The 26,294-nt window shown below is 38.6% G+C and overlaps 1 protein-coding gene across 13 annotated transcripts in view; it reads right to left on the bottom strand.

Annotated features, from left to right (window-relative positions):
* The window catches only part of LOC103133520 (protocadherin-15), a 191,749-nt gene that overhangs the window by 42,487 nt on the left and 122,968 nt on the right, over positions 1–26,294 (bottom strand). For all 13 annotated transcript variants that reach the window (XM_016667929.1, XM_016667930.1, XM_007545284.2 and 10 more), the window contains 6 exons: positions 23,807–23,935; positions 18,158–18,463; positions 15,494–15,724; positions 12,183–12,299; positions 9,391–9,531; positions 7,542–7,654 (listed from right to left, as the gene is read on the bottom strand). In XM_016667929.1, coding sequence (XP_016523415.1) covers positions 7,542–7,654; positions 9,391–9,531; positions 12,183–12,299; positions 15,494–15,724; positions 18,158–18,463; positions 23,807–23,935 — 1,037 coding nt within the window. The remainder of the gene's footprint in view (positions 1–7,541; positions 7,655–9,390; positions 9,532–12,182; positions 12,300–15,493; positions 15,725–18,157; positions 18,464–23,806; positions 23,936–26,294) is intronic.

The following is a 26,294-nucleotide window of genomic DNA, read 5'->3' as shown; positions in this document are numbered from 1 at the left end:
GGAAAAATCTTGCTTTGATAGATTGTTGTTCTACTGCCATCCAGATATTTGCATAAAAACTGGCTTAAACAATGGAGTTTGAATTTTTTTTTTTTTTTTTACAAAGGTCAATTGGTGAGGAATTCTATTAAATCCAACCTGTTATTTTTTTTTTCCTAAGTGGGGCCAAAGTTACTTTTCAATTGAGATGAAAAAAAAAAAAACAACAAAAAAAAAACAACTAATCTAGAGCACGAAGAATGGCATAGACAGAAGAGCAACCTGACATGTCTATAGACAGCAGAGGGTCCCGGTGTCAACATGAGAGAGTGAATGACATGCCGCTGAGAAGTGCGGGCGGCTCACATGTGTCAGCAAGCACTCTGCCCCAGGGCCAATGGCAGAGTGATGCTTACGAGACAAGGCAGAGGCGGATAAACCTTGTTACACACACCACAGGGGCAGCTGTTGCCGTGTCTACCATACTCCACTTTATACCTCGGTTCCTTTGTTGCAATGCACGACAGACTGAAAAACAAGCAATGAGCATAATATGAGAGTGACGGATGTGACCTTCCTGTGCTTGATGAGTTTTTTTTTTATTTTTTTTTTTAGATACACTAAATTCAGATGTGCATCGTGAATGAAGTGTATTGCCAAGATGGCACAAAAACTTCATTGTACCACATAGGGTAAGTCATGAATACTTGTTTATTATGCTACCCAGTTGTTCAGCATTTATCAGTTCAATTCAGTGAGCGAGATGGATGAATTCAAATCTTGTTTTGTAAGTTTTGTTAGTAAGCTGATGTGCCACCCTGGTGTGCGTCTCTGCCTGCAAGCAAATTTTCAAATGATGAACGATAATTACAAATCTGAATAAAAAAAACATTTCAGCTTCTGTTTCTATAAAAGCTGATGGAAAGAAAAATTCTTTATAGAGAGCTTAGTTTTCCGAGTCACAACCTACTTAAGCGTTTCCCAGTGGATTAAAGGTGTGCTATAACTTTAAAAATAAGAGAAAGTTTAAACGCTCTTTGCAGTTCTGCGGGTATGCTAGGACCTCTTCTGTGCTTAATGCCAACAAATGTGCGACAATGAAGATCAAAACAATACTCAGTAACTGGATTTCCATTTTTATTTTGTTCCCTACTGTTAGTGTTAAGATCCATTATCTTTCTGTACATGGTTACTGTACACGTTAAATTATATATTACATATGTTGATGCTAATATTATTTAGCTTAGGGTTTACAAAAATAATAGCCATCCAACCATTACGCACTTGTCCTTGGAGGGTCACAGGAGACCTGGTGCTCACCTTTGGGGGTTATGGGGGAAGTGGAAGCAGGGTACTCCCTGGATAGGTCACCAGTCCATCACAGGGCAACACAGAGACGCACAGAACAAGCAGCTATACACTATATACTAAGAGAATCTTAGAGTAACCTATTGCCCGGACAGACATGCTTGTAGACTATTGGAGAGCTAACTCACCAGGAGAACATGTAAACTCCATGTGGAGCGACAACATGCTGGGAGTAAATCCCAGGACTTTCTTACTGCGCCACCGTGCATTTTCTTGCTTATTTCATATAAAACATGCATGATAATAATAAGACAAAGCTGACCATATAAGCATTACATTTGTCACTATTGTGCATACATTACATTTACAAACACTTATCTAAAAAGCCAGGGTGAGTCCTTAATGATAGGTTACACTGCTTGTCTCCTCTGTCTTTCTGCATTGACCTTTATCTGATATTTGGATGTGTACAATGATGACTCTGTGTCAGTTAGACAGCTGCATGATGCCTGTCTATTGAGCAGATTTGAGCAAAAGGTCAGCAACCCTCTGGAGTTCACATGTTTAAGACTCAATGCTGCAGATTCAAACCTGCAGCTGATAATCAATCATGCCCTTCAGTTACTTTGAGAAGCCCCATGCCCTAAAACTACAAGTCAAGAAAGAAAGAAAGGAAGGAACTAAAGGATAAATGTTCACCGACAAACAGATTACAGAGAAGTTGATTTATTTAAATGCAGATTTTCAGTGAGGCACAAAGCCAATGTGTGGGAGAATGCAGTGTAATTTTCACAGCTCAGCTTTGAAATGCATGGCAGTGAGCATAAATATGTGGGCTCAGAGAACCTCTATAACTTTTATAAACAGCTGGCAAATCGCTAAAAATGCCACTAAAAGAGATGCGTAGCATGGAAGCATGTCATCTGCTGATTTATGCAAGAACCGTAGCCGTGTTGAAATTTGGGAGGTGATTCTTAGCTACGGTTTACTTCCCAAAGTATCCAGGAATGCTTTTTAAGAATATGTTTTTATTGAGTAATATACTGACTACTACAAAACCTTTGATCCGGTCTAGCTAAAATTTGGGCTATTTCTCATGTTATATGGATATTTCTGAGGGACTTTTTCAATATAATATCCTGGATTGATAATATTAGATGTATTTTATTCAAAAAGCATCTTAATAACAGGCTTTACTGTTCACCAAGTATAAGCTTATACTTGGTGAACAGTATACCAAGTATACTGTTCACTTGGTATACTTGATCACCAAGTATAAGCTTATACTTGGTGAACAGTAAATTATTTGCTCTTAACCTTTGGTAGCTTATATAACTTCTGCTCAACTACTGTCAAATAAGTAGCCTTCAACATGGTTACATACGTCATAACAAGGCCATAACATTGTATTTATGTCTTAAAAATCATTTTTGTTTCTGTACTGTAATTCCTGAGGAAGGGACATGTCAGTTTATATAAGCTGTAAGCCAAACTCATAAAATCTCTAACATACTCACTTGAAATATATCACTCTATGTGTATTGAATTACATTATCTACTTTTGCTTTTAAAACTGATTTTTTTATATATTAATTATATTTTTGATTATATTCTAATTTATGAAAATGCACCTGTATCTGTTGTTTGGTTTGTGTGCGTGTGTGTGTGTGTGTTTTCAAATGCAGAATTGGGAAATGGCACAGGGGCAGATAATTAAAAGAACATTTAGCTCTCAGGATTATAGTAACAATGATTTTATTACTCACTGGCATGACTACAAGAATAAATATTGACACTGATGCATATTTAAGTAGAGCAAGCAAAGCTAACTTCAATGACGAGGACATTATATATATATATATATATATATATATATATCCCTGTTTATTCACACCCTTTAGAAAACTGATGGTCCTCTGACTGTCAAGTGGAGAATAACACAAAGGGAAGAAAAAGCGAAATAGTAATAGGCTGAGAAGAAAAGCTCAGGGGACGTGGAAGCTTGGCTGTGAGTGAACAGAGGGAACGAGGAGAGGGGAACATAAAATGACATTCGGAATCAGTCAGGCAAAAGTCTCGAGCGATTTAGAGTAGATTCAGAAAGGGAAGTGCTGAGGGGAGATAAGCAGCACAAAAAACTGCTCAGATAGCAGGTTTGTAACAACGGGCCAGAAAACATAGCCTTAGAGCAACTGAAGGTAGGGAGGGACTCGCATATCTGGTCTGTGTTATACAGCAAGCTAACCCCCCATCTCCAGTTACACAGAAGGAGAAATATGTGTCCATTTGCTTGCTTTAAGACCAAAGCTTAAGACTTCCCTTAAGGATTCTGCTCCTGACTTGGAAAAAAGCAAAAGGCTTCAGTAAAGTTCACCAGGATGCTCTCTGGGGCTCCAGGAAAGTCTTCACCAAGCATCCGAAGTGGAGAAGGGCTCCAGGCGAGTGACATGTGGAAGATTGGTTCAATCCGAGAGAGAAAAAAAATTAAAAATTGCTCCTACTCCGATATACACCAAATCATATTTATTTCCTGTTGGACAGGTATTAAATGCATTCTCCATGTCCAACATTATACATGTTCAGTGAGGGTAGTTAAAATTAATGGCTGCCAAACAACTACTGGGAAAGTGGACATGGGCCTGCATTTGGACTGAAATGTCAATGACTCCACCAGAGCTCCCTCAATCCTGCCGTAGGTCTGAGTGTCAGGGTCTTTGGCCTGACAAATTCTCTAGGAGTAGGAAGGGCAAACGCTAATTTGAGGCAGCCTCAGGGAATGAGGCAGAGATTAGCAAAAAGACGAGCTGAGGAAACCACCAACTCACTTTATCGTCTCCTTCTTGCACAGTCACTCAGTTTTGGAGGGCGGCCTGATCCAGGCAGATTTACGCATCTGCCATATCCCTTTCTTTTCTTCATGAAAGGAATATGAAGGAATTTAACTGAACTCCAGGGGAGGTCAAGTACCTTAGATATACTTTGTATCCATCTCCTGACTAATACTTTTCAATAACATTCTCTGATTTGTTTGAAGAGTTCTTTTGTCTTCATGCTGCAATATCAGCTGGGAATTCTGATTAACCAGTGAATGAACTGTCCAGACACAGGTAAGCTTATGATGCAATCACTTCAGGCATGCTCAGATGATCTCCATCCAATTCATTGTGATACTACTAGCCAATCACTAGCCAACTGGTACTAAAATCAGCCAATCGCTTATTATATGTTAAATATCTTTATGTAGTTTTTATTTTATTTTCTATACAACAGTTTTCACTTTGACGTCACAAGAATATTTTAAGTAATTTATTTGTCAAAGAAGCCAAATTTTGTTGATCATGTTTGATTTGTGTAAACTATAAAAGACAGTGTTGTGATGGTTAGCCAAATATCTAATGCATCTGTGATGCTGCAAAAAATATATATACAAGACGTTTAGTTCCATAATTTAAAAACAAAACAAAAAAACCAAGTAGCAACACAATGCTAAAAAAGCAACAACAGTACAAGTAACTTGTTTTAGCCAACAATGACTAGAGAACCTAATTTCCCTCTGACAGATGGGAAAGAGCAACCATAAAGCAGGAGAAGAAATCATTAAGTCAGCCAAGGTCTGTTGAGATGTTTTAATTGTGTACCCCAGAGCTATAGGCATAGCTTATCTGATTGCTGCTATAACTAACTGGGGCAGACAAGAACTTCTGTGGACATTTAAAAAGTGATTTGTGTTGCAAAGGTTTCTTAAGGGAGAAGACAATCATTAGAGATTGGGAGGAGAGGAATGAGTGGACAGTTAATCGCAAAGGAAGCAGATTGTATGCTCTCCGCTGGAGAGAGGCATTTTCTGCAGGGGAGGCTTGAGCACCTGGCTAATGCTTTCATGCTCATAATTTACAGTAGACCTGCCACTGTGTGTGGTAACTTTGGCAGTGTGACCAAAGTTCGCAACCGGTTTGCAAAGTGTTTCAACCTTGCCACTCATTCAAAGTGTCAATCAATGGCTTTTCAATGGCTACATTGCTGTCCCGGTGTATTAATCACTGAATAAAACTGCATGGAGGTGCACACCACCTTTTAAATATGTCCTTATCACTTTTTTGAAAACTTTGTCAAGTTAAAACCACAAACTTGTATTTACTGGAACCTGTACACTACCTGCACGGTTGGAATAATAATGTTAAGGTTTTAATTACGTTTCATTTCAACCAGCTTCCTACACTTTGAAAAAGAAATAAAAATGTGGAACTTTCTTCCACATCTTTGCCCCCCAACACTGCTTGTGGAAACATGGAAACATGATTTCTTAGACTTCTTTCCAGAAATAGTTTATTCCCTGGCACTCCTCGTTAAGGTCAGATCCGAGGAGTGTGTGCCTACCTGTTGCACTGAGCACAGATTCTCTCCCCTGAGCTGTGAATCTCTGCAGCTCCTCCAGTCTCACCAAGAACCGGCTGGCTACTTTTATGATTAGCTTCAACTCCAAGCCTTGAAAGGTTTACTGTAGTGCACAATTCTTTTCATTTTCAGATGATAGAATAAAAACTCCTACATGTTCATACCTCAGGATATTGTTTTAATTAATTATAACCTTTTATCATTTCCACAACTTTGTCCCTTATTTGTTCAATGTAGTCATGGAGCTTCATGGTGAGGTTTGTTCGATTATCTTCTTCTTTTGAAGACTTTTTTTTGCACTCGTGGCCTTTTATTTAGCAGTATTCAGACATTAAGGGTGCAGAGTGAGAAGGGGGGGAAAGACATGGGGCAAAAGGTCCAAGCTGAAGTCGGAATGGCCGCGTCGGGTCTGCAGCCTCTGTGCTTAGGAGATTCTCTGTCCGCCCCAACCACTGTACCATGCAGCACCCTGTTCACTTATCTCGTAAAACAAACTTTAGATGCCTACAAAGATCAGCTGTATTTAAACTGACACCAAATCAAACACAGATTAACTCCGTTTACAGAGAAAGTCATGTCTTAAGGCAACTGGCTGCACTAGATTTTAAATAAGGATATCAGAGAAAAGAGGGCTTTATCTATGCAATTCTTGAGCACCATATATCATTTTCTTTCCACTTCCATCAAATCTCATTAAAATACATTGAAGCGGTTCTAATGTCACAAAATGTTAATAACAGACTGTTTAAACCCCAACAAAAGCACACAAACTTCACACATACACACACTTTCAACAAGGCATAGTTTAACTAATACCAGCAACATGGACAAGAAAACAAAGCTGTGAAAAAAGATGCAACATCTCAAGTGACGTGTTGACAGGTTAAGCTGCACTTACATTACCCCTTCCATGCATAGACAGAGAGACCCGTTAAATTTGCACACAAAAGAGAGTCTGTCAGGACTCTAAACATACAAGATACTAAATCAATCCACTTAAAGTAAGCTGCACTTTAAGCTCCTAATGACTAACTACACGCCAGATGACTTTGCCACGAGACCTCGGAAGCTTTAAAGTCTGGCAAGGATCCTCTAAATCTCTGCAGAGGAGTACCTACGGCAGCATGACATAATACCCAACAAGAATCAGCTCTATTGCTTCATTGCACAATATTTTTCCAAGCAGCTTAAACCGGCCTGTTAATAACGTGTTTATATTTAATAAAACATTGCTTTTCGGCATCCTCCCAAGCTTCAGTAGCATCATTAGCGAAAAACTCCACCCAGCCATGGCCTAGTAAAGCTGCGTGTTGCATTTGAGAGCAGTGGGGAGAATATTTTCCTCATCTGCTTCTCTCTCTGCCATTTTAACCATCTAAATAGTTCATCTTTTTTAAAAGTGGCTCTTTACAGACTGAGAGTGTAGCCCAGTTATCTGCCGTGATGGAAACAAATGGGGATTAAAGTGGTGCTGAAATGGACAGTCTGCTCCGGTATATAAATACATATAAAATGTGATCTGTCATGCTAAAAAACTGAGCTTTGAGATACTAGAGCTGAAAACAACAATTAAGACGTATGCAGATAGCTAGAATTTGCTTAAACATAATAAATGCATGAGGAGAAGTGCCAACATTGTAGCACAAATCAAAATATATAATTTATTAGGTCATTATGGTTCAGATTGTCAAAAAAGCGGAAAAGATGACGGGACATCAAATAAGCTGTTCTTGTCCACTCTTTCTAATCGCTGTCAGCTACCCACCCCCCTTTGTCTAGCAGCACATCCAAAGCTGCTCCAAGGTGTGAGCGTGTACAGGAGCAGTCAGCTGCATCAACGGCATGTCAGTGATACTCACGTATACTCTTCCTCAGTGAAGATCGGGATGAGAGAGGGCTGAAGGACAGTGATCTCCACCAAAGTACTGTTTGACTTCACCGGCTCCCCGTTATCAAAGGCAATCACAAACAGCTACAAAGAGACATCAGAACGATATACTCATGAAAGCGCAAACACACAATTATCACAACACCAAGCCATACTGCGTCTCTCTCTCTAACTCCTCTTTTGAAGTTCTTGCCAGGTGTTTTTTGGTAGACATGTTCGGCATCTTAATAAAGACATGGTAGCAAAACCTTGCAAAACTAATACAGGGAAAGTCTGATTGTGCTGATCTACATTCAGAGGCTGTGCAAACGGGGCTTAGAGAGTGAGCCAGCGGAGTGAGAGAGATAAGTAGAAAGAATAGACGTAGAACTTTTGAAAAAAAAACCCCACTAAAAACAAAGAGATGAAACAAAATAAACAGAAAGACAGACACATTAATAACGAAAAACAATCTGCAGCACTGCAGCTGATTGACAAACTGATGTTTGAAATAGTTCTATCTAAAAAAAAAAAAGAGTTGCTAATCAGAGAATCAGTTTTTGTGCTTATCCTGATTACTGTCATTATGTCCTATAAAACAACAACTATATTTTAAATCTGACATGAAATCATCCAAATTGTGTATGGATTTTCAAACGTAAAATAGAAAGTAGCATTTATGATCTGGTGGATTTCTTGTACTTTGTGTCTCATTTCTGCCCACTGACCACCCAGCTGGTTGAGGAATTTGGCTGCCCTCGTCGACTCCATTTCTACCAGAGCTTTGTTCCAATTAAAAATCTCTTCAATGTCATCACCCATCCTGCACATGTTTGGACCAGGGGATTCAATTAAAGCATTTGGCCATTTTAGAGAAACATTTTCACAAATTGGCACTTTTATGGCTGCTAAATTATTGAAATTGAGTGTACTGGTTATATTTGGAATGATTTGCACTATAGCACATTAGAAGTAGCTGAGCAGAACTAGACTGTAAAACTGGGCTTTAAATCTGATTTTTTTTTTTTTTTTTTGCTGGTCCATGGAGTTTGTTTTGAATTAACTCAACCAAAATGAATTGACATACAAATTTATTAGAATAAGATAAGATTAATGTAAGATTAAGCAATGCTTCTGGGTGCATATCATATCGTTTGAAGGGGACAAAATCATATGGCTTAAGGAACTAATGTCAAGAAAGAAACATAAAACTTCATTTTATTGGAGTGACTGAATTTTATACTTTTTTTAATGTCAGACCCTATTGACCGTGTAATCGAGTTTCCACTGGTGACGAAACACTGATCAGGAATGATAAAAGCAGACAGTTCAGGCAAGGTCACCTCCTGCCAGTGATGGTGATTTATGCGAGTACCTGGGATGGTGGTGTGAAAATAACCCCAGTTCTTTTTTTCTTTTTTTTTAATATTAGCAGATGTTACCAATTTACAATACATCAGCACAATTTCATACATTTTAGTGAAGCTCTATCAACAACTGAAGAATGAAAAGCAATCTCTTTTCAGCTTTAACTTTTCACTATCACACTGTTAAAGTCAAGACAACACGGGTTCCTGCGACACAACCAACCCAGCCTTCTCCTTCTGTGCTATATATAGCTACTATGACTCAACTCGGATTCCACGGGAGCCCTCTTAAATGGCACTGTTTTTTTTTCCTTCCCACTCCTCAATACATCACTGCACCTCCTTCTGAATATCTGTGTCAATATCTGGGAAGGCTCCAGTTAACATGACAACCACAAGGACAATATGAGTAAAACGTACGAAATGACGCATGTATACATATCTATCATGCACGTTATATAGGTAGAAACTTACTTTAAAGGTAATGCTAGGCTCTTCATTGAGGTTAACCTTGGTGATGATTCTGCCAGTTTCCTGCTCTACATCAAAGATGCTCCCGCTGTAAGGAGACCTTTCCTGGTCCACTCTGTAGCGCACAAAACTGGCCGGAGTGCCCTGTAAAAACAGGTAAAAAGTTAACATGGCTCACAATGGGTCATTCTATCAATATCAAAAATAATCTTCACAAGTTAAAAAAAAAAATAAAATGGAAAAAGGCGGCGTAAAAATAATGTTATGATTCGAGCCACAGAAATGTATAAACATCGTTTTTCCTAGGTGTACAATTCATGAAACTATTTAATTGACTTTTTCATTAATATGAAAAGGATTCTGACAAAAAAAAACAAACAAAAAAAAGCAGGTCTGCTCTTTGCCTCTCCTGTGTGGAGCTGCCATAAAGCATCACCACGTTCTTGTCTTTAAAACAAAAAACTCTTAGCCTCTTATATTCACCATTAGCCTGCCCCTCACCAAACATCTGCATATACCCTCACTTTGATTCACTTAACTATGCTATTCATCAGAGACATAAAAGAGAAAAAATAATAATTTAAATTCATCCCTTTCAATTCAAACAATTCAATTCATCAGCGACAATATGGACTTTACTATAACCCTTGATTGTGATTAATCATGGATCTTGATTAACAATCATTTCACAGCTAATCTTATTCAAGACCTATCCATTCAGACCCAGAAGGAAGCATTCAGTAGTGAGGAACAGTCCATAATGTAAACACTGCAAACTGGGGTAGAACCGAACCAGACGTTAAGCAGCGTGAGAAAGACTCTGTAATGGACAAGCAGCTAAAAGGATGATGGCCGACTCTCTCAGAGGTATGTCACACTGGAGAGGGACGTGTAGGTTTCCTCCCAGATACAGTACGCTCCATCCCAACCACAAATAACCAGTAGAAAATGAAATTATGGGTTGATCTGGCAAATTTAATACATTTTAAACAAGTATTTATCTGAAGCAACTGAGGGGCCAGAGCTGAGCGAGTGGAATGTCGTCTTAATTTAGTTATTTTATTTGTAAATGGATTATTGACTAATCAGATCTGTGACTAAAAAAACTACAGGGAATACAAGAGTTGCCAGAATCAATTATAGTAAATATGCACTTCTGCAACAGACAGGAAAAAAAAGGACTTTCATTTTGGGCTACAAAACAGCAGATTCCTTACATCTTGTTCTGAGGAAAAACGAATATTCGTCTCCATGGAAACCTCTTGTTCAGACAGTCATAAGTGCCACCTCTTCCAAGGTACAGGCAATGAGAAAGGAGGTAATCTTCAGTATTTATTGCTTTTTATATACCATATTACTATGACACTCTTTCTTTCTGAGTGCAGTTTTGCTTATGACCACACTGTGCAAATGTGTGAGCCAGTCTTGTTTGGTGTTTTAAAAAAGCAAGGGTGTCTGTGTGTGTCATGCTGTCAGTTAAAGACCAAATCCAGGCCAGCAAAAATCTGGGTTAGTTTGGGGACCTGGGTTGTCAAACCATTTTTCTCTCGTCTCCATTACACCATTCATACTGTCACTGTGCTTCTGGCTTTGTTTTTTTTTTTTCAGGCTTTAGCACTATTGAATATTTACCGCGGTGAAAAACTTCCCTTGTGGGGTTCAGAATGGTAACAGCAACAATGTCAAAGTTCAACTTAAAAAGGAAAAGTTTGAGATTTTCAACAACTGGGCGAGGGTGAACAACAGGAGGGAGAGCCTCCTTCCCAGATAAAGTGAGACGTACAACAGCCAGGGTGACATTGTGAAGATGTTCTACCACCCACAGCTAGAATTGACAGCTATCCGCTTCCCTCGGTGTTCATGTGCAGTAGAGAGAATACAAGCTTATTCAGCCTTGGTGAGATCCCACCAGCAGGAGGGCCACTAATATCGTAGGAGTCCAGTCATGCACAACTTTACAGAGAAACCAACTTAGAGCTTAAGACATTTTCCATTCAACTTTTTAACATAGGATGCCTACAAAAAAAAAGCAAATAAGTGAAAAACTTAAACATCAGAAGTAGCACTGCCACATAAAAAAAAAGAAAAGTTTGAGATGAAAGGCATGTCACTGAGCAATCTGAGAAATAGTAGATGACTCATACAAGGAGAGATGCACGCAAAGATCATCTTGCATATATAGGTAAGTGCAAAGTGAATATACACACAGGTCTGTATCTCCATTGAGAGGATTGCAGTCTTGAACACACTGTGAAAATGACTTGTGTAATATACTGCAGCTGAAAACGATTCTTTTTCTCACAGCAGTATGGAGTCACTAGGAAAGATTTTGCTTCTTATTAATTTCACCTAGACTGTATACATGGCAGACGCTGCACCAATCCGCCTGTCCATCTCCCGCTCTCTTCTTCCATTACACCATTACACCGTGAACAAGATCCCCAGATACTTAAACTCCTCCACTTGGGGCAGGACACCCACCCTGACCCAGAGAAGGCACTCTACCCTTTTCCGCTCACTGACAGGTCGCCAGTGCAACGGACTGGCGACCTGTCCAGGGTGTACCCCGCCTCTCGCCTATTGACAGCTGGAGTTAGGCACCAGCACCCCATCCCAACCACAATGGGATAAGGGTGTCAGAAAATAAATGAATGAATGAATGAATGAATGAATGAATGGATGGATGGATGGATGGATGGATGGATGGATGGATGGATGGATGGATGGATGGATGTCTACTGAGGTGGTGTCAAATGTGAGTTTGTCGTGTGGCTCATTTTTTAATCTGCACTCACTGGTGGATCTTGGTCCTCAGCAAAAACGGTGGTGATGACTGTTCCCTTCTCTGCGTTGGGGGCCACCAAGCCCTTGTACAGATCTTGTCTGAAGACAGGTGAGAAGTCATTCATGTCCTGGAATAGCAAGATTTCTTTTTTCAGCACAAAACTCGGAATTAGTCTCTCGTTCAAACCTCAACAAATTGCTTGTAAGCAGTTCAACTAGGAAAGAGCAAGTTTGAGAATCTCACTGTGTGAAAAAAAGTAAACACCACAGTTAGATGTCATCAACACAAAGCTTTAAATAAAAATGCGTTAAATATTTCTGATGCTGAAAAACTTGAGCTAAATATAGCATAACCATATAATAAATGTAGAAATAGGTTTTGATATTATTACTACTTGTTCTGCTGCTTTTTATGTTTTTTAAATGGAATTAGAGCAAGCTGATATTAGCAGGCTAAAAAAAAACAAAAAAAAAACATTGGTTCACTTAGCTAGCTTAGAGTCTGATGCTTAACAGACATAATACTTTATCAAGTCAGATGTACTTTCAGAAACAGCACTATCTTAAAAACAGTAATGGGCGACATGCTTTTAGATTTCATGGATTTTTTTTGTGAATGAGCAACCAGTAGTGTGCTGAAACGGCAATGCGAGGGGAAAGTTTGTTGAAAATTACAGACACACAAGAACTTTTAGCCAATCAAAATACATAACTAGCCCCAACATAAACTTAGAAGAAAAGGATGCATTTTTCTTTCCAAAAAAATACTTATTTCACAGGCTGCACAGTGGCGCAGCTGTTCCCTTGCAGCAAGAAGGTTCTGGGTTCGATTCCCGGCCCCAGAATGCATGTTCTCCCTGTGCATGTGTGGGTTTTCTCCGGGTACTCAGGTTTCCTCCCACAGTCCAAAAACATGGCTGTCAGGTTAACTGGCCTCTCCAAATTTTCCCTAGGTGTGTCTGTGCATGGTTGTTTGTCCTGTGTGTCTCTCGCCCAGAACATTAGCTGGAGATAGGCACCAGCACCCCTCCTGACCCCACTAAGGGACAAGGGTGTAAAGAAAATGGATGGACGGATGGACATATTTCACAATTTAAATTAAACCAAAATTAGTTCATTTATTCCATCATATTTGACACAAATTTTTATACTTTAAAATCTAAAATTAATGCAAATTTTCATAAACAACTGTGTTTAATGGCAGGTGTGTAAAAGAGCATATTGTGACATTCAAATTTGATAGTTATCCACTGGATTCCTTTTAAATAATATACACAGTGTGTTCTCAGTATATAGTGTTTAAATATTATGGAAGGAAGATCAAGTTTTTATTCTTACCAGCCTGTTCAAATGATGCAATGTTTAAGAGAGTGTCAAAATCTCACGGCTTAATTCTATGAAAAAACAAACAAAAAAAAAAACAAGAAGCCAATCTTGCTATTAAAATGGCAGATTGGAGCTTTTCAAATAAGAAAATATACTTTCAAATATCAGCAATAAGACAGTAGTTTGCTAAAAGTCAATGCATAAAAATTAAGACAGCTTAAACAAAATCGAAGGTTAAAAGGAGTAGCAACGAAGATGAGATGGGAGAATTTTGCAGATCTGATTTATACTGTTCCACAAATTGCACCAAGGCAAGCAGCCCAGACAAATTAACAGCTGTCCAATTAGATTAGGAAGCCTGTTCAAATATTAATTTAAGCTTTTATTTTCTACCCTAAATAGTGACGTTTCAGGCCTGTGTGCAGTGCATCCACGCAAACCCCTCGCTCTCTGAAAAGAAATACAATTTTCTTCTCACTTTTTATAGGAAAAGCTATGGATTTCAATTGAAATCAATTACATTTAAATGTCAAGGTAGTTTAGGTGGTATCCAGGTCTTGGTAAATTGTAATAACACATGTAACACTTTTAATCAGCTGTCTCAGATTAAATAAAACAAAACAGTGCAAAACACTGCATAAAAAGTTAGGAAATAAACATCTCGCTAGACGATTTGCCACGTGAAAGCAGGAAAAACTTCAGGAGCAAAATCAAACATTTGTTAGTATTTAAACCTATTAAAATACATAAACTTTTCCTTGTCTTGATATTTCCTCTTCTGAAGAGTCAGAGCCATGAACATCAGTCTCTTGCTTTGATCTTTTTTGCAGGTTTTGTTTGTTTTGGGAATTATTATTTTTTTTGCAGGATCAAATTTATGCTTTGAACAAAAACGCTTGATTTTTGAGCAACAAACTTAACAGTGGAACATTGAGTTTGTCTTACCTGTACTGCCCTGAAAATCTTTTAATGTAATAAACATGTGCAAATGTATAATCTCAAGCATTTCTGAGATGCACAGAATAGTAAAAGGAACATTGAGAGCTGCAAGACAGGTGCAACAGAAAATCCATCACAGCTAGTAATATAATGTAAAGAGATAGCATCAACAGCATAAAAGGAAAGATACGGAAATTACTTCAAATAACTCTCTTGAGGTGTTATATAAAAGAGAGTGAAATCAGTGGAATCAACTCAATCGTTAGTCCCCTTGAGGCTAGACTGAATCCATTAGACTCATTCTTAGTCATTTCAAATGGCAGAGACTGGTTTGGTATCAATGCCTGTGCCATTCCTTTACCCTTGGTGACGGCGCACATAATTGCGACAAAGCGTGTTTTTATCAGGACATGTTAGAAAACCTTCTCATAGCTTAATTCTGCAAACCTTAAGGAGGAAGGCCGGATTCATGAGCAGAGACACAGTAAATGTGCACACATTTTGAAGAACTAATCAGAGCAAAAGAAAATAAAAAATACACATTGTTAAATAGAGATGCACGGTCTCACTACACAATCCTTTTGTTCGCTCAGCTTATAAAAGGCTGCAAAGAAAAGACAAGCTTCTGCAAAGCCTGCCATAATTGCTGTCACAAAGCTAATGAGTCATTCAGATCGTGAATAGCAGTGCATACGAGGCAGAAACACCGATCCATCAAAGCTCTTTTCTGTGGTGTTGCAGTGTGGGTGAGTAGGTCAGCAGGCTAAAATGTGTTTTACAAAGGTAATTCAATCACCCACTGCAGTGAGAGACGTAGCGCAATGACAGCGCAGCTGCAATACTTTAATGTTTTCAATTCACTTTGGCGTTATGGTCTCTGTGTTGTGCCCTTTGAAAGATACTACGACTGCGAAACCTTGCTAATGACTCACTGCATAGTTGCTTATCAAGGCCACATCTCCAGAGCAACAATGAGGGTAGAGAGAGAGAGAGTAGGGGGGTACAGAGAACAGAGAACCGAGAGGAGGCGCTGCACTGACAGTCTTTGGGCTCTTACTGTGATGCGAACTGTGACGGTAGCTTGTCCCGGCGGCATTCGGGCTCCTTGGTCGACAGCTTCCACCTGGAAGGTGTAAGAAGTCCCCATGCCCATAGCTGCCAGACCCTCGAAGTCCAGGGTCTGCAGCACAGCTAGCTCCCCAGTGATGGGGTTAAGAGAGAACAGCTGCCTGGCTGACTCAGTCTTGATGCGGTACGTGATGTTGGAGAAGAGATCTGCGTCCACAGCCTGCGAGAAGAATGAAGAGGAGCAGAGATATGAGGATTCTAGAAGACGAGAGATGTATGTTGAAAAAATGAATAATAATAATAATAATAATAAAAAAATAAAAAAAACAGCAGGATGTTCAAAAAAATCTAGGGTTGTGTTTTAATTTAAAAATTTGCAGCTCCAGGGATTACCCCAATCATTCATTAATCAGGTTCTCATTAAATTAAGCCGCTGAGGAAAGCTAAAGTTCATAAGAGTGAAATCCCAACTCACAAAGCAGATATAATTTCCAAAGGCTAATGCAATATATTATAAGATTAAGCCTGCAGGGATTGGAATTATTCAAACCCGGGCCAAATTTGATTTATTGGAAATGTTTACTCGCAATATAAGTTTATTTAGGCAGGAGAACAACAACTTCAAAATAGTATTGTCAAACTTCTTAAATTACATCTTTCATTAAGACCTGTGTAAATTTTCAAGGGTTAAAGAAAAAAATAATAATAATCTACAAGCAGATTTCACTGCCACCATAAAAACCATAAGAATGAAGTCAGGTAGGTGTGTTCACACTGCAGCCTGAAGTGACCCAATTCCGATTTTCTTTGACGTAATGCGACCTGTATCCGATCTTTTCATGGCAGTGTGAACAGTACAGGTTGGATTCTTTTTCGAATGTGACCCATATCCGATACGTATCCGATTCAAATGCGAGCTAACGTCCAGGTCGCATTCATTCGAACTGAACGTCATTGATTCTCAACAAATCTCACTATTATGCATCCTGATACGCGCAAGTGGGAAGAAAAACAACAACCATGACGGACTATATGAGGATTAAGTTGTTAATATGTTTCTCTGGCCGGACAACAACTTCAAATATGTAAGCTAAGCTCCACCGTTAGCCTCCATGTTTACTTCCGCAAACACTGAGCACTTCTTCTTTTTATGGCGGTTGGCAGAACACTGAGAACGCTGACGCTATTGCGCCCTCTAGTGTGCGCATGCGGGACACTTTCAGGTCGTTTGCCCATTAGCACTGCTGAACGCATACAGGTCGCATTTACTGGCAGTGTGAACGGCCCTGGCAAAAAAAAAAAAAAATGGAATTGCCAAAAAATCTGAATTGGATCACTTCAGGCTGCAGTGTGAATGCACCGGTGCCCTTAATTTAATTATTTTTATGAAAAAATCCTAAATGGATAACATTGAAATTCGAAAGAAACTAAACCTTGAATTTAGATTTGATGTAATTCACTCAATAATATGTACAACTTCTTGCAAAAAATATTCACATCAGTTAACCTTTTTCCCATTTTCTTATGTAACTACCACTAATGTTCGAAACCACTGGGGGGGCCCAGGAGAAAAAGTTTGGGAACCACTGCCTTAAAAGCTTGGTCATCCAGAAAGGGCTCAGTGTAAAGTCGCTGCTTCTCCACATTGAGAAGAGCCAGTTTAGGTGGCTCAGACACCTGGTTATGGTGCCTCCTGGATTCCTCCTTGGTGAGGTGTTCCAGGCACATCCCACTGAGGAGGGGGGAGGGGCCGGGAAAACCCTCAGGAAACCCCAGAACATGCAGGAGGGAATAAGTTTCTTGGCTGACCTGGGAACACCCTGGAGGTGCTGGCCCAAGTGGCTGGGGAAAAGGAAGTCAGGGTTTCTCTGCTTAGCTTGCTGCCCCTGAGACCCGACCGTAGTTAAGCAGAACATGATGGATGGACGGATGAAGTTCTGTGCGTTATGGGAGTTTGTATACACCTGAAGGCATCTTTATATTGATAAAAATAAAGTGCTGCCAATGCTAATGCAAATCTGGTACATATTTGACTCTGGTTGGGTTTCCCTTTGCCCAGTGGGTATCTAACCTGCCAGCAGTGTCAGTTCAGGGGTGAGGTGGTGTTGTATAGTTTATGAAGGTGTCACACAGCTACTGTCACTCAAGTCCCTTGCCTTCTTTACCTTCATCTCCTTCTCACTCTCCCCAACTCCTGCTATATCCCTGTCTGGGTGATGTCATTCATGATATGCCAGCAATTATTCGACCTCCTGCTAATGTTTGCTCTACGCGCGCACGATTTCTCTATGCCTCAGCTCACTACACACATTTATGTTGATGTTCGACAGTGTTAGGGCCGGATGCAAACATCTTCAGTTTGTTTTTTTTATTATTATTTATTTTATCTTGTGGTGTGTGTTGATGTTTGCCAGTTAGGATGGATCTACCGAAGTTTGGATGTGACTCAAGTAAAAAAAAAAAAAAAACGCTTCAGGTCTTGTTCTGTCAAAAAGTGCCTGTGGTAAGAGAGAAAGTGTGTCTGTCCAAGAAAACTGTAATTTGGTTGCTACAGATTTTACCATTTTGACAATTTTCTCACTGAATAACCAGCCTGAATGCTACTTCTGGATACAGGAAGGGGAAAATGGTGACTTTGATGAGAGAAACTTACACTTAGTTTCAGAACCACAGTCCCCACTGGGCTGTTCTCAGGTACATTCACCACATAGTCTTGCTGTGAGAAGACCGGGCTGTTGTCATCTATATCCAGAATCTGGACTAAGAGCGTCAAGGCGGTTCTTCTAGGGTCTACCGCCCCATCTGAGGCCTCAACTATGAGGCTATACTGATCTCTTAACTCTCTGTCTAGAGGTCGTTTTGTGTAGATGCTTCCGTTGGCACTGATTACAAACAAGTCAGGAAAATTGACAATCCGGTAGTAAACCTGACCGTTGGCTCCTGCATCAGGGTCAGTGGCCTAAGGAGAAAGAAAACCAAACAGAGTGTTAAAATGAGTGGATTTCTACAAGAAAAAATAATACGAGTCAGTGACTTTAAGCTGCCAAGCAGTTGTAACTGCTGTTTTTTTTTTTTTTTTTTAAACAGACACACTTGAGCGCTGGCAAACTCTTGAAGTAAAGTGGCCATAATTAGCTCTGTTTATTGCACTAGCAACTCAGCAATTACATGAAAAGAAACAGTGGAAAACAGATCTCAAATAATCAGAGGAAAGCTTAACAGAAAAGTATTGTTCTGTAAAATTTAACATCACAAAAATAAATATTTCTGATAAACAGTGGAAAACACTGAATGTTTTTTAAATTCACTAGTAATAACAAAAAGATAAATATTCACAAAGAATTATCAGATGATTAACAGGCTTTAAAACCGAACTGAACACATATTTCACCTCATGCAAACAGCAACAGGGTTTGAGTTTGATCCATTACATGATTTGTTGGAGCTTGGCTTTGTCTCGATGCCTTGCATATTTACAAAGCTCTCAACAACAAAGCCCCTTAAGCTTCAGAGATGCAGCCGAGCCAAAACAACAACGTTTAAGTCTCATTTCTCATCTTGGATATGGAAACTCAAGCAAATGTGTGATTTGTAAACCTTGCAATAAAATAATAAATCACTGATAATCTATTTCTGAATAAAACATTCGATAAAGAAACAGAGTCAAACATGACCACAGAGAAAGTTAAGAGATTTGTGGCTGAAAACAAAAGAAACAATGTCTGCATTACTACTCAGAGGTAATACAGACATGCAGAGGAATTTACATAGTTTCTCATTCTATTCTACATGTTTAGCACTTTCCTATAACAGATTGCAAGGGGCATCATAGATCAAAAAAAAGAAAAAAAAAAGAAAAAAGAAATGTAGCCACAAAAGGAGGAGGTGTGTGACATAATGTGCCATATGTCCTTTAAGGTTTAAGTGACGCATTTAGGAGTTGTTCATCTGGATAAATGGAAGTGCAGCCCAGGAGCTGACTCGATTTAGCCATGTAGCAGCTTCTTATTTACTATCCGAGGCCAAAGTAACATTTCCCATTCAAAGTGTTCATGGTGATTCTACACCTGGGAGATATTGTTCTGACAAAAAAAAAAGAGCCACTTGTTTCTCAGCTTTAGGAAGATTTCCTTTTTTTTTTTTTTTTTTTTTTTGCTTTTGGGGGAGTTAGTCAAGTTCACCTCGTGTGCACAAACACCTGGTGGTCGTTAGACACAGTTTCAATCATCAAACAGAGTTTATCCAGAAAACAACAAAACATAAGTCAAACTGCTGTGGAATTTCACATGATGCCTTTATGACGATCCTGACACAAGCTCTTATGAATTTGTCCACCAGTTGTCAGTGCTGCTGAGTCTATGGCTCCCCTGCTGAGAGCAGGGAGAATGGGTTTAAATGTTGCATGAGTTATCGGTTCCAGAACAACGACTGTCAGCGGTGGTAGCCAGATTTTTGCTAATCTATTCAAGTGTGTGTAAAAAAAGAACAGGTGGGAACTGGTTCCAATTACTGTCACGATAATCCAAAGCACTTTAAGGCTAGCATTAAGCTACTTAATAGCATTATGTATTTAGACTCCAGTCATCCAAACCCATGGCAGCTGCCTGGAGCCTCGTGGCTGCCTCCATTATGTCTCCAACCCTGCAGGTGAATTCAAGGCAGATGGTTTTTACCATAACATCATGTTTTTAACAGAAAACGCTTAAATGGACACAAATAGTAGCTTATTTTCAACACTCTTGCTTCTCATCCACTTGCTCTTCTGTCACTCGGACGGTCACTTAGCATGTCACGCAATAGGGAGCTGGAGGCTCCTGTTTTGAAAGGAGCGTTAAATGTGTTCAGCTAGGCACAAGATGTTCATCTCAAGAAGTTACTCAGGCTTGGGAAAAGGCACTTAGCAATTACTGATCACTTCTTAGCTTATCAGAAAGGAATGATGAAACTGAGAGAAATGCTTGGTATTCATGTAACACTGTCAGTTAACAAAAAAAAATAATAAAATCTATCAGGTTTCACAGCTTTTAGCAAATGCTGGCCGGTTCAGGTGTGTTCAACGCTATGTCATGAATCCTATATCCTGGGATCTGGGCAGACCGTCTTTACGCTCTATATGTTACCTCAGGGCAAAATCCGACCACTTAGCAGCATAATGACACACTTCACAAATGAACTCTACAAGTCAAGATTATTTAGAAGCTGCATCCCGAGGGGAACGGTCTCTTCAAATGCTGTGCAATGAGCATGATGTCTTAAAATGCAAATCTGTGCTCCCTGCATGAAAAATAGCATCTCTCTCTCTCTGAAGGAATGACTCTCCACCATGAAAGGATTACCTCAAGATAGATAAACCAGAAGGAAACTAAAATATACTCAAGGCAGACACAGAAATAATAGTTAACACAAATTTAAAGGCAAGTTCTGGTTTATGTTGTACTGCAAAAGTGCTCAATTTCCAACATGTAAAGATATTTTGAGTGCTTCTTATTTATATGAACACATTTATATTGGACTTTAAAAAAAAAAAGAAGTCAATTTAACTTTATTTAAAAAATGAAAGGGATTATGCTGCTGTAGATGGGTTGAGGTGAGGCAATGAACCCATCATGAGGCTCAAAGAAGCTATGTAGGATTACAAAATGTATTCTTATCTGTCTGAAGCACAGATTTGCACGAAAATAAGATTTTCTGTATTTCCAGTGCTTAAGTATGAGCCAGTTGTACTTTTAGTTATTACAGTTCAGCAGAGGGAAACCATACACATGGTATGTACCTTGCATGATCACAGTTAAGTGGGATTAGTGAAGCAAGTTGGACCTTGTAACAGAAATCACTTTTTTTTTTTCCATTTCTTTCCCATCTTAAAACACGGACGCCAGAGAATGTTCCTATTTGTGCTCTGTAACTCAGTGATGGGATGTTTGTTACTCCAGTATAAATTATTTAAAATGAAAAGAACACCACAGCACTTACTGTTGATCTTTCATTTCCAGGAGGACTTTCAACTTTCCCACTTCAGATAGCTTTTCTGGATTATATAATTTTTCCAAAATCAACCTTGCGTTCAGCCGTTAAAGCAGTTCTCTTTAAGCTGGTTCCTCAAAACAAGTCTATATTTTTTGCTTACATCAAAACTACCATTAATGTGGCGCTACTTTTAATAAACGCCATCAATCAGATGCAATAAAAGACATCCGTATTTGTTAATATGCGTCTTCTTCCATCAACCTGTTCCTGCAGCTACGCCATAATCCATGTTTATTGGCTATTGAGTCTCTCGCGACAACGTCTCTTCACAAAGGCTCTGGTTGCCAAGAAACTACTGATTTTAGAGAGACTCAGCAAGAAAACGTGTCCAATTAAATCAAAACTAAGACTGATCACCACGTTATGTGCATTATACAATACGGTGAGGTGTTAATTTTTGAGGAGAGCTCTTTTTATTTAATGTAGCTCTGATACTTCAGAACACTTTCTTTGTTTAGTTAATCTGATTCTGACATGACCCAAGGTGCGAAACCTTCAGGACATCCATCATAAAGGTACCAAAAGTAAACTAGCACCACTATCCCGTCCTAAAAGAGACCCTCTGGCTTGCCAAGCCGCTTGAGAAGGATAAAATAGTTAAGTGGTTGTAAAATGGTACTGAAGAGATCAACTAAGTTCAGAAAAGAAAAGTGAATATTAGTATTCTGGGTCATCGTAAAAACTTGTATTGGATCTCAGTCCTGAGGCTCTGAAACTTTAGGCTTCACCTGTTTTTTTTCTCAAACACATTGCCATTTTCCCTCTCAGGTTACAGTGAGGTTGAAACCATTAGAAAGGTTCTTCCATAAAATAACTTTCCCTTAGGCTTGTGAGAGACTAATAGATACTTCCAGAAAGTACAGAGACTTTGACTCTGATAACATTTGGATTCTTTAGCAGTTTTAGTCATTACAGTAAAGCCTCTAGTTTCTTTCTCGTTAAGCAGTTTTACAATATTGTATTTTTCTCTCTTTAATAATTAGTCGTTCTTGAGAAAATCTAAAAATCCCTTCATCCTTTAGGTGCAAATCACAGTCGAAATTGAGAGACGAGTGAATCTGTTTCAATAGATGAGACTAATCTATTTAAATTGCTTAATTTAGTTTATTACAGTTCATCAACAGCACATCTGTTGATGAACTAACTATGATAAGAGACAATTGTCCACCAGAAAATAAACACGTCAATCTGCATTGTCATAATTTAATGTCAGAAGAATTGCATTTTTTTTTTTTTTTACATGTTCACCAAATCCATGCTGTTTACACTGATTGTTCTTACATTCAGTTGGGATTTTGTGAATAAAAACATGCTGTACGAAAAGTAAAATCAAACCTTTCAAATTTCACAATCGGCTTCAGGAAGGTACATGTAGCCTCCCAGTGCAACACAGAGAGTAGGCTGGCGCTGAGTTGAGCACTTTGATGTACTTTTCTAGTTGGTGACAATCTCAGCTCAAGATGGTGAGTTGCCAGCTCAGAAAGGCTTTCAAACCAGGGCAAGACGAAGGGAGTTTGTGGACTGGACTAAGCCTCTTTCTAGCTGCTCGCTGTATTTGTGAGGAAACACTTGCAAGGGAGACTCAAGAAAGCTTTACCGCTTGCAAACACCAAGTTTCTTTCACGTGTCCTTTTGTTCTCTTTCACACTTTATAAACTCATAATGCTTACTCATAAATATATAACAGTGTACGCAGCTAAACTGCAGAAGACACTAAAAACTTGCTGACATGAACATCTGTTTACCCTTGTATGTAATAGAAAGCAATAGAAGAGAGACCAGTTAAACAACTAATGTCAAATCCTATAGTAACCTAAATATCTTTGCCAACTTGTTCTGGGCTTTAATAAGTACAGGAATGTTTGTGCTTATTCTGCAAATGTAGATTCTTTAAACAACAACGGTTATAAAAACAAGAACAACAGGTTGGTTTGTATTCTTCTTCTGGATCATATTGGATATGCTGGCAGACAATGTCAACTATCTGAATGCCCTGATTAATCCACTGACAGAATTCAGGCCCTTTAATCTACATGAGTAATAAGAAAATCTGACTACACTTGGCAGCTCAGCCGAGGCAGCCATCAGGGAGGGAACTGTGAGTCAACTGTGTTGAATAAAATCAGGTAATTTTCAATGGACAGTGACAACAATAACTAAGTCATAGCTTACGTTGCAATCTGTATCAGAAATGTAGCTGTGTAGTGGTTAAAATGAAAAATATATTACTACTTTAAAACACAGAATTATCATATTTAAGTAACATTTCACTTACCCTGACTTGTCCAACAAACAGATTGACTTGTTCTTCTTGAACAGTAAAATTGGTGCCGAGGGTGATGTTAAATTTTGGGTCGTTGTCATTGACATCAGTCACCACTATGCTCACGGTAGCAGTGGACGTCTAAAACGGGAAGGAAAAGAAACACCGGGATTCAAGAGTTTCTCACATGCTGATTTAAAAGAAAAGTGAGTGAAAAACACAATGAAAAAAAAAACTAATAACCCTATCACACTTCTGAGTACCTGCTTTCCATTCCGGTTGTGTAACATCTTCCAGCATCACCTTGTGCATTTGGCATAAGGTGAAGCAACAGTGAAATCAAGCAGTCATAATATTAGGGGCATTTTGTTGTTGTTTTGTTATGGACATGTTGGTGGCAAGATAGTTGCAACTGAGCCCATTTGCACCACTGTTATCGAAAAAGCTCTCTGAGATGTTGCAACAATGAGATAATGCGTCAATCTCACATACATTACGCAAATGGTCTACGTTGAAAAAGATTTACTCACTTTCAGACACTGAATGCTCACAGGTTCCATCTAAATCATTCCAAGATACTTTTGGTTTAATGCAGCTGGCAACAATTTGAACATTGGACTATGGGCTGTCTTTAGGGCACTGGATTAGGTATGGAAAAAATCCCAAAACATGTATGGAATAAAAATTAAAATGAGAGGATTACTTCTTCAAAGAAAGCATCTTACCCCATTCTAAAGCAGTAGAACAATAATGAAGAGTAAATTGTACGCCCTTCATCCCTTTACATACAGACTATGCAAACAGGACCCCATCAAAAAGAAACAAAAAAAAAAAACGTTCAGACATTATATGATTTCAGATTTATTATTTTTTTATCAACTCACAATGTTGTTTTTTAAAGCAGGAAATAAATTTAATTTGATTGTTTGTTTAGGGTTAGGAGAGACAGAACATATGACAGAGTCTATGTGTTGCCCTGTGATGAACTGGTAAAATGTCCAGGGTGTATCCTGCTTCCCGCCCAATGACCGCTAGTGATGGACACCAGCTCCACCTTTACCCCATCTCCCACAACCCTGCAAAGATAAGTTTGTATAGATGATAAGTTTGCATAGATGATAAGTTTGTATAGGTGATGACTCGATGGATGATTGAGAACTGAGATATAATAACACAACATATCAACACAAAGCCAAACTGATCCACATTTTATCGCACAACAAGCACTTCCTATTAAAAGAGCCCAACTGTTCTGTGGAACACTTGATTATATTTTGTAAAAATAATCACCCCAAAAGGTTGCTTAATTACCGATTTAGAATTACTCCTGTGTTTTCTGCCTTTCTACATATTCTTAGCGAGAGAGAGAGAGAGAGAGAGAGAGCAAAATTAAATAAAATCAATTGTTTTAAACTCATTCTGTTTCACAGATTAGTCCAGCTGTCTCACATCTTTGTCTCATTTACGATATTTTATTTTTTTTATTACTGGCTGAAAAAGATCCATTCATTTCAAATGCTTCCATAAGTTGCTTATTGGTTGAAAGAATGAATATTGGAATCACTACTGCTTGGTTTCATGTTCTAAAGAAAAAAATATTCATTCTGAATATATGGTAACGTCTACTTCAGATGTGGTGGCATCATTATCCTCCTGCCAAAAGATCTACTAGATCTGAGGATAAAATCCAAATCAGATAGACAATCTGATGTCTTGGCTAATTTCTGTTGTTTTTTTCTACACTGTCACACAAAAAGAAAAAAAAACAAAACAAAAAAACAATGTTTTAGGTGTGCTTTGATTTAACTCAAATTATGTAAATTATTCTTTCATCAACTGTGCAAAATGTTATAGCCAAGTACAAATAATTTGGGTAGTTCAAATGACCTAAAAATCTAAATATTTAGTATGATATTAGTCATAGAAATAGATGTATGTTTTTATACACTCCATGTAAATACATGGTTTGAAATTTAATGTTAAAAACAACACCATTTGCAAAAAGACATCCAAAATATTGCTGTTTGTTGATAAAAAAAAATGGCTGGACATTTTTAACATTGAATTTACTAATGTATTTTAGCTTGGGCCAAAGAAAGAATTGAATTACCTTTGGGTTTTGATTAAAAGAGAAAGATGCTTTTATATTTATTCTCAGGCTGCAAGCAGTCTGAGAATAAAGCAACATTTTAAAATATTGATTAAATTATTAACTGTGCTTTTAGTACATTAGATGATCGCATAACAACAATCTGTGTTTTTTCTCACCACATTGATTACAGTGAATCAAATTACATTTGTATCTTGCCATCTGTTTTCAATTAGTGTTTCTGTGGGTTTTTTGATCCCATAGCTCACTTGGCTAAACCAATTCCCCACTGCACCACTCATTAGCAGAGCCTCTGAGGACAAGTGTATAGCTTATGACCTTCATATAGGGACAAAGTTCAAACCCCTGTGGTGCTTCAATAAATCAACACAGAAAATGGCACCATATGCA

This window comes from Poecilia formosa, unplaced genomic scaffold (assembly GCF_000485575.1).
Source record: "Poecilia formosa unplaced genomic scaffold, Poecilia_formosa-5.1.2 Scaffold12, whole genome shotgun sequence".
NCBI classification, from domain to species: Eukaryota; Metazoa; Chordata; class Actinopteri; order Cyprinodontiformes; family Poeciliidae; genus Poecilia; species Poecilia formosa.
The sequence above is the reverse complement of the archived record's forward strand: the minus strand, read 5'-3'. Positions and strand labels throughout refer to the sequence as shown.